The following is an 18,608-nucleotide window of genomic DNA, read 5'->3' as shown; positions in this document are numbered from 1 at the left end:
CAACAAGTTTATAAAATGATCAACTGTGATAGATGAGGATCTTTTCAACAATGAGCTGATTCAGGCCAATTCTAATTAGCTTGTGATAGAGAGAGCCATCTGCATGCAGAGGGAGGATTATGGGGACTGAATATGGGTCACAATAGAATCTTCGCCTTTTTTGTTGTTTATTTGCTTTTTTTTCCTTTCTAATTTTTTTCACCTTTTGATGATATTTTTCTTGTGCCACATGATAAATAGGAAATATGTTTAGAAGAACTGTACATGTTTAATCTATATTTCTTTCACTGTATCAAGGCACACAGCTCTTTGTACCACTGAAAGCCAGTAGAGTTCCTTCCCCCAACTTCCACCCCTACCATCCTTTTATACCTGCATAAATTGTTGCATTTCAAAGCTCCAACACCAAAGTTGTTTCCTACGTAGCAAAGTCTGTCTGTTTCAGCAGCCTAAGACATGAAGGAAAAAGAGAAATTATTTCATTTCCAAAATCTAAAAAGTATCTGCCATTATTCTATCTTCTTTCCTAAATTTACCCAATATGCTACAGATAGAATTAGACACTTTCAGACAAGAATGGATCATTCTAAAGTCTCAATTCAGGCTAGTGAAAAAAGGCAAGAAGTTCATGCTATCTGACAGGGGAGGCTGCCTGTCCCCAGCTAGAAGTGACAGTGTGTGCCTGGAAAGAACTAGCAGAACAGTGGACTTATCATCTTATCATGGGGCCTTCAAGATGTTTGTGCTTTAAGATAGATGAACTATAATTTTACTTAAAAATAAACAGTAAGTCGATATTGATTCTCAGGATAATAATGGACTTCATGGCACTTATCAGCGGCTCAGATATGAATGATAGACTTGCGTCTGCTGGGTAATCCACAGTAACACTTTAGCATCTAATATTTATTACATTATAAAAATATATTTTAAACTTCAGTAAAAGTGATCCACAAACCAAAGCTGACAGTATCGTAAAAATTTAAATCTTGCAATAAAGAAAGATATTTAACTTAACTGATGAGTTAAATTATGAGTTGATATTAAAAAAAAAAAAAAATGAACCCTTTAATTTCTTCTATTCAAGGAGCCAGTCCTTAGTGGGGCTACACTGACCCCTGGTGGATTGTTTTGAGTTTGCACTCCCATTAAATCAGCTGAGAAATTGTGGAATACCAAAAAAACACCTTTCACCTTTGTTTTTCATCCAAAATAGTGATGAAATGTAGACCAACATGAAGAATCTAATTCTTCTTTAATCAATATTTGTTATCCAATCCTAAACGTTTTTTCTATTATAAGGAAAAGCTTTCAAGAAAGCCAAATCAATTTTCTCAAAAGTTATCTCTAGAATTTAAGAAACAAATATTTTCAGATTATATATAAGGCAAAAAGGGCAAGTAGGGTTTCACAGTGAATAGAGAGCGCAGCCTGGAGGCCAGGAAGATCTGAGGCTAAATCTAGACTCAGATAATTACTAGCTGTGTGATCCTGGGCAAATCACTTAACCCTGTTTACCTTAGTTTTTTCCTCTATAAAATGAGCTGGAGAAGAAAATGGCAAATTAGTCTAGTGTCTTTGCCAAGAAAACCCCAAATGAGACCATGAAGCCTCAGGGACAACTGAATAACAAAATGAATTTTTTTCAAGTTACACAATTTTTTTTTTTTAATACTATCAATTCCTGGTCATTTCCAGTACTTCATGTAGGTTATCAATATACAATCTTTTTTTCTTAAAAAAAAAAAAAAAAAAAAAAAAAAAAAAAAATCTTTTTTTTTATTCCCAACACCAAATAAAATGTTGTCCATAAAACTAAGTATTGAAAATGATTATAAAAGGGCAATCCTATCACTTTGCCCCATTCTCCCAATTGTTCCACCCTTTGCCCCCAAACTGAAGAACAGGAAAAATCAAAACAAATTTATAACAAAACAAATTCTCATACTGGTTACATCAGAAAATGTTGGTCTCATTTTGCCCTGTAAGTCTCCATACAAAGATGAAGAGCACTGGGATAGGATCTATTCTTTAAATCTCAGGAAAGTCATTAGGATAGGGAGTTTTGACAACTTGTGCTAATGTGTTATCTTAGAAATAACGCTTACTTTTTAATAACTGAGGCTATAAGTAATCACTTTTTGGGGGACCATATTTTAAGCCTTAATTCTTGATTGATTTGTGCTAATTAGGGCTAGGGACAGATAAACTAAGGAGCTTAGGTAGAGGCCCTTTCAATTCAGGCTAGTGAAAGAAGGCAAGAAGTTCATGCTATCTGACAGGGGAGGCTGCCTGTCCCCAGCTAGAAGTGACAGTGTGTGCCTGGAAAGAACTAGCCGAACAGTGGACTTATCATCTCTTTCATAGTCATCATATATGATCTTAAGTCCAAAATTATACAAAAGACAGCTTAATGCTAGCTATTGATGTATATGCATCTATCTATCTGTCTGGATTATATGTGTATCTGTTCCTCTCTATCAGAAAAGAAAAGTAAAAACTGGCTATACTGAGAATCTATATAGATGTGCATTAAAGACAAAGGGAAGGCTAGATAAATTATTCAAGAAATCTGAACAGTGGGCTCAACAAAACAAAACAAAATCCAAACCATACATACACTGAGACTGAATAATCCAGATTATTTGCCAACAATTTGTAAATTCATCAGAAAGTCACAGAACTATCTGCCTTAATTAAGCTGTAGCCCTGGGGCCAAAGATCAGTTTTCATGCCCGCCTCTTACAAACATAAGCTGATATAAACTTTATCAAAATAAATAATTAGAAATAAAGTCAGATCTAACCAATTGGAAAAATATTAAGTGCTCTTGGATAGGGTGAGCAAATTTAATAACGATGACAATACTACCTAAAAAAATCTATTTATTTAGTGCTATACCAATCAGACTCCCAAAAAAAATATTTTAATGACCTAGAAAAATAATAACAAAATTCACCTGGAAAAACAAAAGGTCAAGACTTTCAAGGGAACTAATGAAAAAAAATCAAATGAGGGTGGCCTAGCTGTACCTGATCTAAAACTATATTATAAAGTAGCAATCACCAAAACCATTTGGTATTGGCTAAGAAATAGACTAGTTGATCAGTGGAATAGGTTAGGTTCAAAGGACAAAACAGCCAATAACTTTAATAATCTAGTGTTTGACAAACCCAAAGACTCCAGCTTTTGGAATAAGAATTCACTTTTTGACAAAAACTGCTGGGAAAATTGGAAATTAGTATGGCAAAAACTAGGCATTAACCCATACTTTACACCATACACCAAGATAAGGTCATAAATAAATTATATATAAATTATAAATAAATATATAAATAAATTAGAAGAACATAGTATAGTTTAACTCAGACCTGTGGAGAAGGATGGAATTTATGACCAAAGAAGAACTAGAGATCATCATTGATCACAAAATAGAAAACTTTGATTATATCAAATTGAAAAGTTTTTGTACAAACAAAACTAATGCAGATAAGATTAGAAGGGAAGCAATAAACTGGGAAAACATTTTTACAGTCAAAGGTTCTGATAAAGGCTCATTTCCAAAATATATAGAGAATTAACTCTAATTTATAAGAAATCAAGCCATTCTCCAATTGATAAATGGTCAAAAGATATGAACAGACAATTCTCAGATGAAGAAATTGAAACTATTTCTAGCCATGAAAAGATGCTCCAAATCATTATTAATCAGAGAAATGCAAATTAAGACAACTGTGAGACACCACTGTCAGACTGACTAGGATGACAGGGAAAGATGATGAATGTTGGAGGGGATGTGGGAAAACTGGGACACTGATACATTGTTGGTGGAATTGTGAATACAACCAAGCCATTCTGGAGAACAATTTGGAACTAAACTCAAAAAGTTATCAAACTGTGCATGCCCTTTGATCCAGCAGTGTTACTGCTGGGCTTATATCCCAAAGAGATCTTGAAGGAGGGAAAGGGAAATGTATGTGCAAAAATGTTTGTGGCAGCCCTCTTTGTAGTGGCAAGAAACTGGAAACTGAGTGGATGCCCATCAATTGGAGAATGGCTGAATTAATTGTGTTCTTTCATCAGTTCCAATAGAGTAGTAATGAACCAGCTACACCCAGCAAAAGAACTCTGGGAGATGACTATGAACCACTACATAGAATTCCCAATACCTCTATTTTTGTCCACCTGCATTTTTTATTTCCTTCACAAGTTAATTGTACATTATTTCAAAGTCTGATTCTTCTTGTGCAGCAAAATAACTGTATGGATATGTGTACATATATATATATATATATATATGGTATTCAACATATACTTAAACATATTTAACATGTATTGGTCTATCTGCCATCTGGGGGAGAGGGGGAGGGAGAAGGGGGGAAAAATTGGAACAAAAGGTTTTGCAACTGTCAATGCTAAAAAATTACTCATGCATATATCTTGTAAATAAAAAGCTATTATAAAAAAAAAATTTGGACTCCAAGAAAATAATAAAAAAGTTTCCAGATGCTCTACATTCTGCAATACCAAATATTCTGCCAAAATTTATCTTTTGTAACAGTAAATAAAGAAATCCATTAAAATAAATAAATAAATAGATAGATAGATAGATAAAGTTTTAGAAATCAGTTAAGTTCAGTAGGAATAACATTAACATCTCAGAATCAGGAGTCAAAAATTACTTGGGAAGTTGGAACAATGGGACAAATCCAAAAAGATGAAATTTAATAGCTAACTAGCTAAAGAATTTGAAGAAGCAATTTTCCAAAGAAGAAATTCTGAAGTTATACTACCATGAATGAGTCAGTCTAGTGTCTAAATAAGTGCTCAAAATTACTAATAAGAGATGCTAACGTAAAATAACTAAGGTTCTGCCTTGAATCCATCAGACTGACAAAAGATCAAAACATTGAATGGCTGAGGAGGTGTGGTAGGACAAGAACATTAATCCGGCGTTAGTAAAAAGAGTGAATTGGAAAACAATATGGAACTATGCTAAAAAAATCGCTAACTGTATATACCCTCTGACTCAGCAAAGCCACTTGGAAGCACATATATACAGTGAATTTCAGAGGGGGAAAGTTTACACTATATGTACAAAAATATCAACAGCAACATTTTAAAAATTAACATTTTCCCCTATCATATAAAAAAATTAATACTTAAAAAAAAAGTTTTGTATTCCAACTTCTACCCCTCCTCTTTGCTCACCTCTGAGTTAGTAAAAAATCTGACACAGGTTATATAAGTACAATCATGTAAAACAAATTGCTGTATTAGTCATTTTGTGGAAGAAAACTAGGAAGGAAAAAAGCAAGAAAGGAAGTTTCATATTAAGATGTCATCAGTCCTTTCTCTGGAAGTGGAAAGCATGTTTCACTATGAGTCCTTCGGGAGTATCTTAGATCACTGTATTACTGAGAAAAATTAAGACCATTCACAGTTCTTCATTATATAATATTGCTGTTATTGAGCATATAATCTTTTTCTGGTTCTGTTCACTTCACTATGAATCAGTTAATGTAACTTTTTCTAAATTTTTCTGAAATCATCCTGCTTATCATTTCTTATAACTCATACCACAACTTGTTTAGCCATTCCCCCAAATTGGAGAATTTTCAATTCAATTTCCAATTCTTAATCACCACAAAAAGAGCTGTACTAATAGATTCTTTTCCATTTATTTTGATCTCTTAAGAGTTGTGAGTAGCATTGTTAGTTCAAAAAGTTTTAGAGTCATTTGGGCATAGTTCCAAAAATTGGATAGTAAGATTTTTTTTTAAATTGTATTTTTAGTTTTTTCTTTTACATCACTTTCATTTCTGACTTTATCTGACCTCTACTATCCATTAAGCAAGCCATCTTTTTTGACAAAGGGAAAAAGAGAGGGAGAAAAGCATTCATACAAATGCCATACAATTCACTGTCCCTCAGACTGTTTGAGGGCCGGACTATAATAAAAACAAAAACTCACACAGTCTGCCCCCCTCAGCCCATTTGCCGTAACCTGGCAGCTGCATAAATGTCCTCAGCCTGCAGCATCTGGCCCTCGGGCCCTAGTTTCAGAACTCCTGCTATACATCAACTGAGTATGATGGTTTGTGCAATGTTCTTCACCTATTGTCCCTGACTACTGAGAATGAAAGAAAGAAGTATGTTTATCCAACTCTTTTCCAAGGTCAATCTTGATCATTATAACTGTACAGAATTTGGTCTTTTTTGGTCTTTTTTCCTGCGCTACTGAATAAAATCTAGAATATGAATGTAATGGAATATCAGTGTGCTTTACAAAATGATGATTATGAAAAAGATCAGAGGAACTTGGGGAAAAAGCATGGAGCAGTGGATAGGCAATGGACTCAGTGAAGAAAGGTAGGTTCCCATCCCATGTCAGATACTTACTATCTCTGTGACTCTTATCACTTATCTACCCTCTTTATGCCTCAGTTTCCTTAACTACAAAGGATAAAGGGGTTAGACAGGATGGCCATTAAAGTTTCCTTATAGTTCTAAATCTATGATCCTATGATTTGAATAAAATGGTACAAAGTCAAGAGAACAATTTATGTAACAACCCCAATAATGTAAAGAAAAACAACCCTAAAGGACATCAAAACTCTGACCAATGCTGTGACCAGTCAACCAGTCCACATCAGAGGACATACATCCCTTCTTATGGCAGAGAGATGATGGACTACAGAAATGAATACGAAGCAAGCATTTATAATCAAAAGAAAAAGCACTGGAAGGGATCTACTTCATCCAACCCTATCATTTCATACATAAGAACACTGAAGTCCAGAGAGACTGACTTGTTCAAATGTGAATTTGAACCTTGGACCTTTAAAATGCTACACTTTTCCCCACTGAATGTGACCAATTTGTTGATTCATTTTGCTTAACTATACTTTCTAGAGCAAAGATTGTGGAGAGATAAATCACTGGAAAGTGACACATAAAAAGCATCAATAAAATATTTAATTTTAAAATATTTGGGATGTGCAAGAATGTTTGTGGCAGCCCTCTTTGTAGTGGCCAGAAACTGGAAACTGAGTGGATGCCCATCAATTGGAGAATGGCTGAATTAATTGTGGTATATGAATATTATGGAATATTATTGTTCTGTAAGAAATGACCAACAGGATGATTTCAGAAAGGCCTGGAGAGACTTATATGAACTGATGCTGAGTGAAATGAGCAGGACCAGGAGATCATTATATACTTCAACAACAATACTATATGATGATCAATTCTGATGGACGTGGCCCTCTTCAACAATGAGATGAATCAAAACAGTTCCAACAGAGCAGTAATGAAGTGAACCAGTTACACCCAGTGAAAGAATTCTGGGAGATGACTGTGAACATAGAATTCCCAATCCCTCTAATTTTGTCGGCCTCCATTTTGGACTTCCTTCACAGGCTAATTATACACTATTTCAAAGTCCGATTCTTCATGTGCAGCAAAATAACTGTTTGGACATGTATACTAATATTGTATTTAACTTATACTTTAACATATCTAACATGTATTGGTCAACCTGCCATCTGGGGGGGGGGGTGTGGGGGGGGGGAAGGAGAGGAAAAGTTGAAACAAAAGGTTTTGCAATTGACAATGCTGGAAAATTACCCATGAATAAATTTTTTGTTAAAAAAAAAAAAAAAGGAATAAATTTTAAAAAATAAAATATTTGGGGATAACTGTAAAGCTCTAAATTGTTAAAAACATCTTCTAGTACAGCATTGGAAAAATGTGGATAAATAGCAATTTCTATGAATGACTTAGAGGCACCAGCTGACTACAACCTCAATTATGTCAATACCATATGACATGATTATAATAAAGGAATCTTAAACTGTATTAGATTGTATTAATAGTCCCTTCATACTCTGTACAGATCAGAGCACATTTGGAATTCAACTTTATTTAATTCTGGGCAAAGGAGGGACACTGACAAACTAAAATACATCTAGAAAAAGGAGTGTAAATGAAAATCAGCCAAAGGAACTGAAAATACTGAACTGAAGAAAAGATGGGAAAATAAGAGCTTTCTTGTGAAAAGGGATTGTGATTCACTCTCCTTGACTCAGATTGAACAAGCACCAATGAAGTCAGGCAGACTTCAGTTCAACATAAGAAAGTTTCAACTTAACAGCCACCTCACCCCAAGGCCTTTCTTATCTCTGCTCTAGATGCTGGTGCATCCTCCCCTCCTCCCAAATGACCAAGTGTATGCTCATATTTGTACACGTTATCTCCTCTGATTGAAAATAAGTGCCTTGTCAGGAACTACTCCATTTTTATTTTTGCACCCCCTGCACCTGGCAGAGCTAAGCATGAAGTGCTTATGAATATTTATGACTAGCTTATGAATATTTTAATCATTTTCCCTAGACCCTCATGACGCAAAGCAGTTATTTTGAGTGAGTGTCTCTTGCTAAGTCCATACCACCTTGTATAAATAAATAAATAAATGAATGAATGAATGAATGAATGAATGAATGCATGCATGCAACCTTATCTGGTCTTCCCAACAAAGCAACTTACCAAAATCCTTCTGAACTTCTTCCTGGGGTTGGAGCCGTCTTTGCTTTTATATAAGGAAAAAATTCACATTTTCAGAATTCTGGAGTTTCCCATTTGAAAATTGAACTGGAATAAATACATAGAAAGAATTAATGAAATGGCACTGAATATAAAATGGAATTTTAAAGAATTATACTCTGCAAGCAAAATGACGTTTGTTATACATGTCTATCTGTGACCTAACGGTTTGTATACACATACAGCACAAAAGATACAGAATACATAATAAGACGTTATATAGAGTAGTCCCCAGCGTAAGGCTTGCAGAGCTGGTACACAGAGGGGGGCATAGGCGCCGCTGTCACGTTCCACTTTCTCACAACCCCTAACACTGCTCTTACTTTCCCGAAGCCCCTGCCTTCTCCAGCCCCTGGGTTTGGTGGGGGCCCCAGCCTTACCCAGCGCAGCCTTCTGTCCTTCGCCCGGCTCCCCGCAGTACTGCCAGGTCGCAAAGGCAGACATGGCTAGCCAACAGCAAAACCGCCACTCGTCAGTCTAATTTCCACACAGCTCCCATGTGTGCTTTCCAGACCCATCCAAGCTTTAACCGGAAGAGGTGGGGCCACGGGGCAGAAAACACCTTCCTATCCGGACGCTCCTCTCTAGCCCCGCCTCCTAAGGTTTGCCGTTGTAGCGTCTCATTCTCAGATCGAAGCCTGCTGATTGGCTCTCTCCTTATAAGCCCCACCTCCCAACTCCTTACCGATTCGTGCTCTTCTTAATCCCGCTTCCTACTGCTAGTTGGTTCGTCCCCTTCTACTAAGACACGCCCAGGAAGGGGCGGTTTCGTCCCCTCCCTGTCGGCTCCTCCCATTGTCAGAGCTAGAAGCAGGGCTGTCTGCCTGACCACAAACTGCTGTCTTTTGAAGGCTGCAGTCGGCAACCTGGGTTGCAACCGTGGCAAGAGCTTTTCCTAAAGCCCGTTTAGTTCTGCCCCGTGCTCCTATTTTTGTTTCTGTTCATTCCTATCTGACCTCTACCTGACCCTTTTGGGGCTTTTCTTGGCAGAGAACTGGGTGATTTGCCATTTCCTTCATCAACTCATTCTACAGATGAGGAAACTGAGGCCGAGTGAAGTGACTTGCCCAGGGTCACGAGTGTCTGAGGCCAGACAGATTTGACTCCAGGCTGGGCGCTCTATCCACTTCGACTGGTCAGTTCCTGGTCCGAGTCACATCTTTCAGGCCTATTGGGATTTCTCTCACCACTTCTTCCGAATACTTACGGGAAATGCTGGTGTTCATTAGGGCAGATTGCCCCTAGTTGAGTGACCCCGAGCAAGTCACCTAGTTTATACCTGCCTCAGTTTCTTCATATAATGGGGATAATAATAGCAACTGCCTCTTTGTCTCCTTGTATCATCATCATCCTCTCACATGAAGAGATCCATTCTAGGGGCAGCTAGGTGGAACAGTGGATAGAGCACCAGCCCTGAATTCAGGAGGTCCCGAGTTCAAATGTGATCTCAGACACTTAACACTTCCTAGCCGTGTGACCCTGGACAAGTCACGTGACCCCAATTGCCTCAGGGGAAAAAAACAAAACAACAAACCAAGAGATCCATTCTACAGATCTGAGTTAGACCTCCAACCGCCACCGTTGTATCACAACAAAGTATGAGTAAAGTAAAAATATATTTTGTAATTTTTTTTTCCCAATGGTGAACTCATCTGCCTATCTAGTTCTTTTTTTTTTTTTTTGAGGCTGGGATTAAGTGACTTGCCCAAGGTCACACAGCTAGGAAGTGTTGTGTCTGAGATCAGATTTGAACACCTGACTTCCTCCTGACTTCAGGGCTGGTGCTCTAATCACTGCGCCACCTAGCTGCCCTACCTATCTAGTTCAAAACAAAACAAAATAAAAATGATCTTAAACACATTACTGCTAACTACCATTCAAGAAAGGGGGGAGGGAGAGAGGGGAAGTTGAAGAGGAAAAAAAAAATCCGAAGAATTGGTGGATCAAACAATGAATCATACAAACAACAGATTTTTTTTTTCAGCAAAGAGAATTACAACCATCAGAATGTTTGGTATGTAATTAAAGCAGCTCTCAGTAATAAAATTATATCTCTTAAGTCTAAGAATTGAGGAAAGAGAACAGATAGGTAAAGTGAGAATACAACTAAAAAGCAAATAAAACAAATTATGAAAATCAAAGAGTTTAACAAAAAAGGAAAGAAGAAAAATTATAGAGTTGATAAATTGTTAGGAACTCAATAATAATTTAAAATTCAGAAAGTTCCATTAAAAAGGGAGAAAAAATTGTCAGTATCAATTTACAAGAATTATACAACAAAATTATAATAAACTATTAAACTATTTTGCCCAATTATGGATCAACAAATAGATTAAGTAGAAAAATTTATCAAAAATGTAAATACTCCCGGGGCAGCTAGGTGGCGCAGTGGATAGAGCATCAGGCCTAAAGTCGGGAGGACCCCAGTTCAAATCTGGTCTCAGACACTTAACATTTCCTGGCTGTGTGACCCTGGACAAGTTACTTAACCCCAGGGGAAAAAAAAATGTAAATACTCTTACTAAAAGAAGGTAATAGAGAATATAATACAATAACTTAATTGGATAAGCCACAAATTAATTCCTAAAGAAAAAATCTCTAGATAGATGAATTCTATCACATATTCAAAGAATAGTTCATTCCACTATTATACAAATTATCTGCAAAAAATAGGAAAGTATGTTTACTACCAAACTACTTCCAGTATACAAATTTGTCTTAATATCTAACCCAAGCAAAGATAAAGCAAAGAGAGAAAACTATTTTAGAAAACTGTAGACTAATATCCTTAATGAATATGGTTGCAAAATATTAAATAAAATATCAAAGACTATAATAATATATTAAAAAGATTATATATATGACCAGGTCAGATTTATATCATGAATGTAGGAAACATTAATATTAGGAAATATCATTAATATTAGGAAACCTAATATTTATGATTTATAGTAGACCATATAAATAATAAAAGATAGATTCTGAGAAAGCTTTTGACAAAATTCAAACCCAACTTCTGTTAAAAACATTAAAATCATAGGAATAAATTTATTTTCTTTTTCTAATTATAGCTTTTCATTAACAAGATATATGCATGTGTAATTTTTTAGCATTGATAATTGCAAAACCTTGTGTTCCAGTTTTTCCCCTCCTTCCCCCCCTCCTCCCCCAGATGTCAGGTCGATCAATACATGTTAAATATGTTAAAGTATAAATTAAATATAATATATGTATACATGCCCAAACAGTTATTTTGCTGAACAAAAAGAATCGGACTTTGAAATAGTGTACAATTAACCTGTGAAAGAAATAAAAAATGCAAGTGGACAAAAATAGAGGGATTGGGAATTCTATGTAGTGGTTCATAGTCATCTCCCAGAGTTCTTTTGCTGGGTGTAGCTGGTTCATTACTACTCTATTGGAACTGATTTGGTTCATCACACTGTTGGAGAGGGCCGCGTCCATCAGAATTGATCATTATATAGTATTGTTGAAATATACAAAGATCTCCTGGTCCTGCTTATTTCACTCAACATCAGTTCATGCAAGTCTCTTCAGGCCTTTCTGAAATCATCCTGTTGGTCATTTCTTACAGAACAATAATATTCCATTAATATGAATATACCACAATTTATTCAGCCATTTTCCAATTGATGGGCATCCATTCAGTTTCCAGTTTCTGGCCACTACAAAAAGGGCTGCCACAAACATTCTTGCACATACAAGTCCCTTTCCCTTCTTTAAAATGTCTTTGGGATATAAGCCCAGTAATAGCACTGCTGGATCAAAAAGTATGCAGAGTTTGATAACTTTTTGAGCATAGTTCCAAATTGCTCTCCAGAATGGCTGGATGTATTCACAATGCCACCAACAATGCATCAGTGTCCCAGTTTTCCCACATCCCCTCCAACATTCTGCATTATCTTTCCTTGTCATTCTAGCCAATCTGAAGGTGTGTAGTAGTATCTCAGAGTTGTCTTAATTTGCATTCCTCTGATTAATAATGACTTGGATCACCTTTTTCATATAGCTAGAAATAGTTTCAATTTCTTTGAGAATTGTCTGTTTGAACCAGGAAATCATTATACACTTCAACGATACTATATGAGGATGTATTCTGATGGAAGTGGATATCTTCAAGAAGATCTAATTCAGTTCCAATTGATGGACAGAATCAGCTACACCCAGAGGAGCAACACTGGGAAATAAGTGTAAATTGTTTGCATTTTTGTTTTTCTTCCCAGGTTATTTTTACCTTCTGAATCCAATTCTTCCTGTGCAACAAGAAATTTGGTTCTGCACACATATATTGTATCTAGGATATACTATAACCCATTTAACATGTATGGGACTGCCTGCCATCTAGGGGAGGGGATAGAGGGAAGGAGGGAAAATTCGGAACCGAAGTGAGTGCAAGGGATAATATTGTAAAAAATTACCCATGCATATATACTGTCAAAAAAAAGTTATAATTATAAAATTAATAAAAAATGTAAAAAAAAATTGTCCGTTCATATCCTTTGACCATTTATCAATTGGAGAATGGCTTGATTTCTTATAGTCAATTCTCTATATATTTTGGAAATGAGGCCTTTACCAGAACCTTTGCCTTTAAAAATATTTTCCCAGTTTATTGCTTCCCTTCTAATCTTCTCTGCATTAGTGTTGTTTGTACAAAAACTTTTCAATTTGATATAATCAAAATTTTCTATTTTGTGATCAATAATAATCTCTAGTTCTTCTTTGGTCATAAATCCCTTCCTCTTCCACAGGCCTGAAAGGTAAACTATCCTATGTTCTCCTAATTTATTTATAATTTCATTCTTTATGCCTAGATCATGAACCCATTTTGACCTTATCTTGGTGTATGGTGTTAAGTATGGATCAATACCTAGTTTCTGCCATACTAATTTCCAATTTTCCCAGCAGTTTTTGTCAAACAGTGAGTTCTTATCCCAAAAGCTGGGATCTTTGGGTTTGTCAAGCAGTAGATTATTAAAGTTATTGAATATTTTGTCCTTTGAACCTAACCTATTACACTGATAAATTAGTCTATTTCTTAGCCAAAAATGGTTTTACAATATAATTTTTATATCTGCTTTTTAATATAATTTTAAATCTGGTACAGCTAAACCACCTTCATTTGATTTATTTTCATTAGTTCCCTTGAAATACTTGACCTTTTGTTTTTCCATATGAACTTTGTTGTTAATTTTTCTAGGTCATTAAAATAATTTTTTGTGAGTTTAATTGGTATAGCACTAAATAAATAGATTAGTTTAGGTAGTATTGTCATCTTTATTATATTTGCTCACCCTATCCAAAAGTATTTAATATTTTTCCAAATGGTTAGATCTGACTTTATTTGTGTGAAAAGTGTTTTGTAATTTTGCTCATATAGTTCCTGATTTTCCCTTGGCATATAGATTCCTAAATATTTTATACTATTGGTAGTTACTTTAAATGGAATTTCTCTTTGTAACTCTGTTGGATTTTGTTAGAGATATATAAGAATGCTGATTACTTATGTGGGCTTATTTTGTATCCTGCAACTTTGCTAAAGGTGTGGATTATTTCTAATAGCTTTTTTAGTAGAATTCTCTGGGGTTCTTTAAGTATACCATCATATCATCAGCAAAGAGGGATAATTTGGTTTCCTCATTACCTACTATAATTTCTTTAATCTCTTTCTCAACTCTTATTGCCAAAGTTAGCATTTTTAATACAATATTGAATAGTAGTGGTGATAGTAGGCAACCTTGTTTCACTCCTGATCTTATATTGGGAATGGTTCCAGTTTGTCCCCATTACATACAATGCTTACTGATGGTTTTAAATAAATGCTACTGATTATTTTAAGGAAAAGTCCATTTATTCCTATACTCTCAAGTATTTTTAATAGGAATGGATGTTGGATTTTATCAAATGCTTTTTCTGCATCTATTGAGATGATCATATGGTTTTTGTTAATTTGGTTATTAATATAGTCAATTATACTAATAGTTTTCCTAATATTGAACAAGCCCTGCATTGCTGGTATAAATCCTACTTGATCATGGTGAATTATCCTGGGGATGATTTTCTGTAGTCTTTTTGCTAATATCTTATTTAAGATTTTAGCATCAATATTCATTAGGGAAATTGGTCTATAATTTTCTTTCTCTGTTTTCAACCTACCTGGTTTAGGTATCAGTATCATGTCTGTTTCATAAAAGGAATTTGGTAGGTCCTTCATTCCCTATTTTTCAAATACTTTATATAGCATTGGGGCTAATTGTTCTTTAAATGTTTGGTAGAATTCACATGTAAATCCATCTGGTCTCAGGGATTTTTTCTTAGGGAGATGATTAATACTTTGTTCTATTTCTTTTTCTGAAATGGGACTACTTAAGCAATTTACTTCCTCTTCTGTTAATCTGGAAAGCCTATATTTTTGGAGGTGGTCATCCATTTCACTTAGGTCATCAAATTTATTGGCATAAAGTTGGGCAAAGTAACTCCTTATTATTGCTCTAATTTCCTCTTCATTGGTGGAAAGTTCTCCCTTTTCATTTTTAAGACTAACAATTTAATTTTCCTCTTTCCTTTCTCTAATCAGATTTATGAAAGGTTTATCTATTTTATTGGTTTTTTTATAAAACCAACTCTTAGTTTTATTTATTAATTTAATAGTTTTTTTTTTTACTTTCAATATTATTAATTTCTCCTTTTAATTTTAGAACTTCAAGTTTAGTATTTGATTGGGGATTTTTACTTTGGTCTTTTTCTAGTTTTTTAAGTTGCAAGCCCAATTCATTGATCTTCTCTTTATTTTATTCAAGTAAGGTTCTAATGATATAAAATTCCCCCTTATTACTGCTTTGGCTGCATCCCACAAATTTTGGTATGATTCCTCATCGTTGTCATTATCTTGAGTGAAATTATTAATTGTGTCTATAATTTTCTGTTTCACCCAATCATTTTTTAAGATGAGATTATTTAATTTCCAATTACTTTTTGGTCTCTTTGCCCCTAACTTTTTGTTTAATGTAGTTTTTATTGCATCATGGTCTGAAAAGGAAGCATTTACTATTTCTGCCTTCTTGCATTTAATTTTGAGGTCTTTATGTCCTAATATATGGTCAATTTTTGTATAGGTTCCATGAACTGCTGAGAAGAAAGTATACTCCTTTCTGTCACCATTCAGTTTTTTCCAAAGATCTACCATACCTAATTTTTCTAATATTCTATTTACCCTTTAATTTCTTTCTTATTTGTTTTGTGGTTTGATTCATCTAATTTTGAGAGTGCTTGGTTGAGATCTCCCTCTATTATATAGCTTTGCTGTCTATTTCTTCTTGCAACTCTCTTAACTTTTCCTTTAGGAAGTTAGATGCTATACCACTTGGTGCATATATATTTAGTATTGATATTGCTTCATAATCTATGTTACCGTTTAGCAAGATATAGTTTCCTTCCTTATCTCTTTTAATTAGATAAATTTTTGGTTTTGTTTGATCTGAGATAAGGATAGCTACCTTTTTTTACTTCACCTGAAGCATAATAGATTCTGCTCCAGCCTTTTACCTTTACTCTATATGTATCTCCCTGCTTTAAATGTGTTTCCTGTAAACTACATATTGTAGGGTTCTGACTTTTGATCGAGTCTGCTATCCACCTCTGTTTTATGGGAGAGTTCATCCCATTCACATTTACGGTTAAAATGACTAATTCTGTATTTCCTGCCATCTTATTATCCCCAGATTATGCTTTTCTTTTTCTTTGCCCTCCCTTACCCCCTTTCCCAGTATTAAGCTTATGGGCACCACTTGTGTCATGTAGCTCTCCCTCTTTAGGATCCCTCCCATTCCCTTTGAATCCCATCCCCTTTCTTGTACCCTTCCCTTATTACTCTTTTCCTTTTCCCTTTTCCTCTCTCACTTTTTAATGAGGTGAGAGAAGTTTCTCTGTAAAGTAAATATGTCAATTATTTTCTCTTTGAGCCAACTCTGATGAGAGTAAGATTCACACAATGTCCCTCCCCCTCTCTAAATTCCCCCAGATATGATTGCCTCTTCATGGGATATAGTTTCCCTCTTTTTATCTCCCCTTTTCCCTTTTTCTGACATTATTTCTTTTCTATTTCTACTTCTCTTTTTATATGTTATATCAGTAAAATCAAACTATACATGTACTCTCTCTATATATATCCACAATAAAAATATAGTTCTCAAGAGTTCTTTTTACCTTTTTCTCCTTCTCTTGAGTCCTATGGTTGGAGATCAAATTTTTTGATTAGTTCTGCTTTTTTTCCCCTTAGAAACAAATGGAATTTATCTGTTTCATTAAATGTCCATCTTCTTCCATGGAAGAAAATGCTCAGCTTAGCTGGGTAGTTTATTTTTGGCTGCATTCCAAGTTCTTTTGCCTTTCGAAATGTCAGATTCCAGGCCCTTTGATCTTGTAATATGGAAGCAGCTAGATCTTGAGTGATCCTTATTGTGGTACCTCGGTAATTTGAATTTTTTTTTTTTCTGGCTGCTTGTAACATTTTTTCCTTAGTCTGATAGTTCTGAAATTTTGCCACAATATTCCTTGGAGTTTTTATTTTTGGGTCTTTTTCAGAAGGTGTTTGATAAATTTTTTCAATGTTACCTTCTGATTCTATTACATCTGGGCAGTTCTTTTTGATGATTTCCTGTAAAATAGTATGTAGTCTCCTTTTTTCATCATAATTTTTGGGAAGTCCAATCTCTCCTATTTTCCAGGTCTGTTATTTTTCCAAGTAGATATTTAACATTTTTTTCCCAATTTTTCTTTTTTTTTTTTTAATTTTTTTTTTGGTTTTGCTTGACTGGTTCTAGATGTCTCAATGAATCATTCATTTCTATTTGTTCAGTTCTGATTTTTAATGAATTATTTTCTTCATTAGCTTTTTTTACTTCTTTTTGTATATGTCCAAATGACTTTTAAAATGAATTGTTTTGCTCTATGGAATTTTTTTTCCATTTCATTGTATATATTTTATTTTATTTATTTATTTTTTTACTGAGTTATTTTCTTTTTCCAATTCACAAATCCTACTTTCTTGGGAGTTCTTTATCTTTTCCAGTTCACAAATCCTACTTTCTTGGGAGTTCTTTATCTTTTTTTTTTTTTTTTTTTGAGGCTAGGGTTAAGTGACTTGCCTAAGGTCACACAGCTAGGAAGTGTTAAGTGTCTGAGACCAGATTTGAACTCAGGTCCTCCTGAATTCAAGGCTGGTGCTCTATCCACTGCGCCACCTAGCTGCCCCTGGGAGTTCTTTATCTTTTCCAGTTCACAAATCCTACTTTCCTGGGAATTCTTTAACTTTTCCAATTCACAAATTCTGTTTCCCTGTCCTTCCTGGGAGTTTTTAACCTTTTCCAATTCATATTTCAGAAAGTTGTTACTCTCTTGCATAGCTTCTCTTTCCTTTCCTCATTTTCCTTCTAGCTCTCTTTTAAGATTTTTTATAGTTTCTTCTATGAGAGCCTTGTGTGATGGGGACCAGGTTACATCCCCCTTTGGGTTATTGTCTGGAGACTGTCTGCTATTAGTTTCCTCTGGATTGAAAACCTGCTCTCTTTCTGTATAGAAGCTATCTATCGTTCTTTTGATTTTTTTATTCATTTTTAAAAAGCCTTTATGGTCTGCCTTCAGGGCAAGGAGGTTACCAGTTTCCTCTGCAGAGCAGGGATAGATATATAGACAGTAGCTGTCCTGCAAACAGCTGAGCAGCTGAGCAGCAGGAGTGCTCTGGGAAAAGCTCCACACTGTAAGTGACTCTGACTCAGGACTGGGTAGCACAGTCCAAGCTGCAGAAGTGCCCTGCCAAGGAGCCCAGCTGTGAGGATTAGTGACTATCTTGGGGCTAGAGGCTGATCATCGAAAGTGTCATTGCCCCCCTCCACCCAAAGCCCACTTTGGGTATTAGCAGTTGCCCTACCCCTCACAGCACCAGAAGTGTGTCTGCCTGGGGAACACAGTTGAGCTGTGGAAAT

General features: G+C 35.2%; 1 protein-coding gene across 1 annotated transcript in view; it reads right to left on the bottom strand.

Moving 5' to 3' along the window:
• Positions 1-9,139, bottom strand: part of POLR1E (RNA polymerase I subunit E) — a 31,984-nt gene extending 22,845 nt beyond the window's left edge. The window contains 4 exon segments of the mRNA XM_074281782.1: positions 373-449; positions 8,548-8,607; positions 8,609-8,652; positions 8,985-9,139. Coding sequence (XP_074137883.1) covers positions 373-449; positions 8,548-8,607; positions 8,609-8,652; positions 8,985-9,048 — 245 coding nt within the window. The 5' untranslated portion in view covers positions 9,049-9,139.
• Between the last annotated feature and the right edge of the window lie 9,469 nt (positions 9,140-18,608).

The sequence above is a fragment of the Sminthopsis crassicaudata genome, chromosome 1, assembly GCF_048593235.1.
Source record: "Sminthopsis crassicaudata isolate SCR6 chromosome 1, ASM4859323v1, whole genome shotgun sequence".
In the NCBI taxonomy this organism is placed as follows: Eukaryota; Metazoa; Chordata; class Mammalia; order Dasyuromorphia; family Dasyuridae; genus Sminthopsis; species Sminthopsis crassicaudata.
The sequence above is the reverse complement of the archived record's forward strand: the minus strand, read 5'-3'. Positions and strand labels throughout refer to the sequence as shown.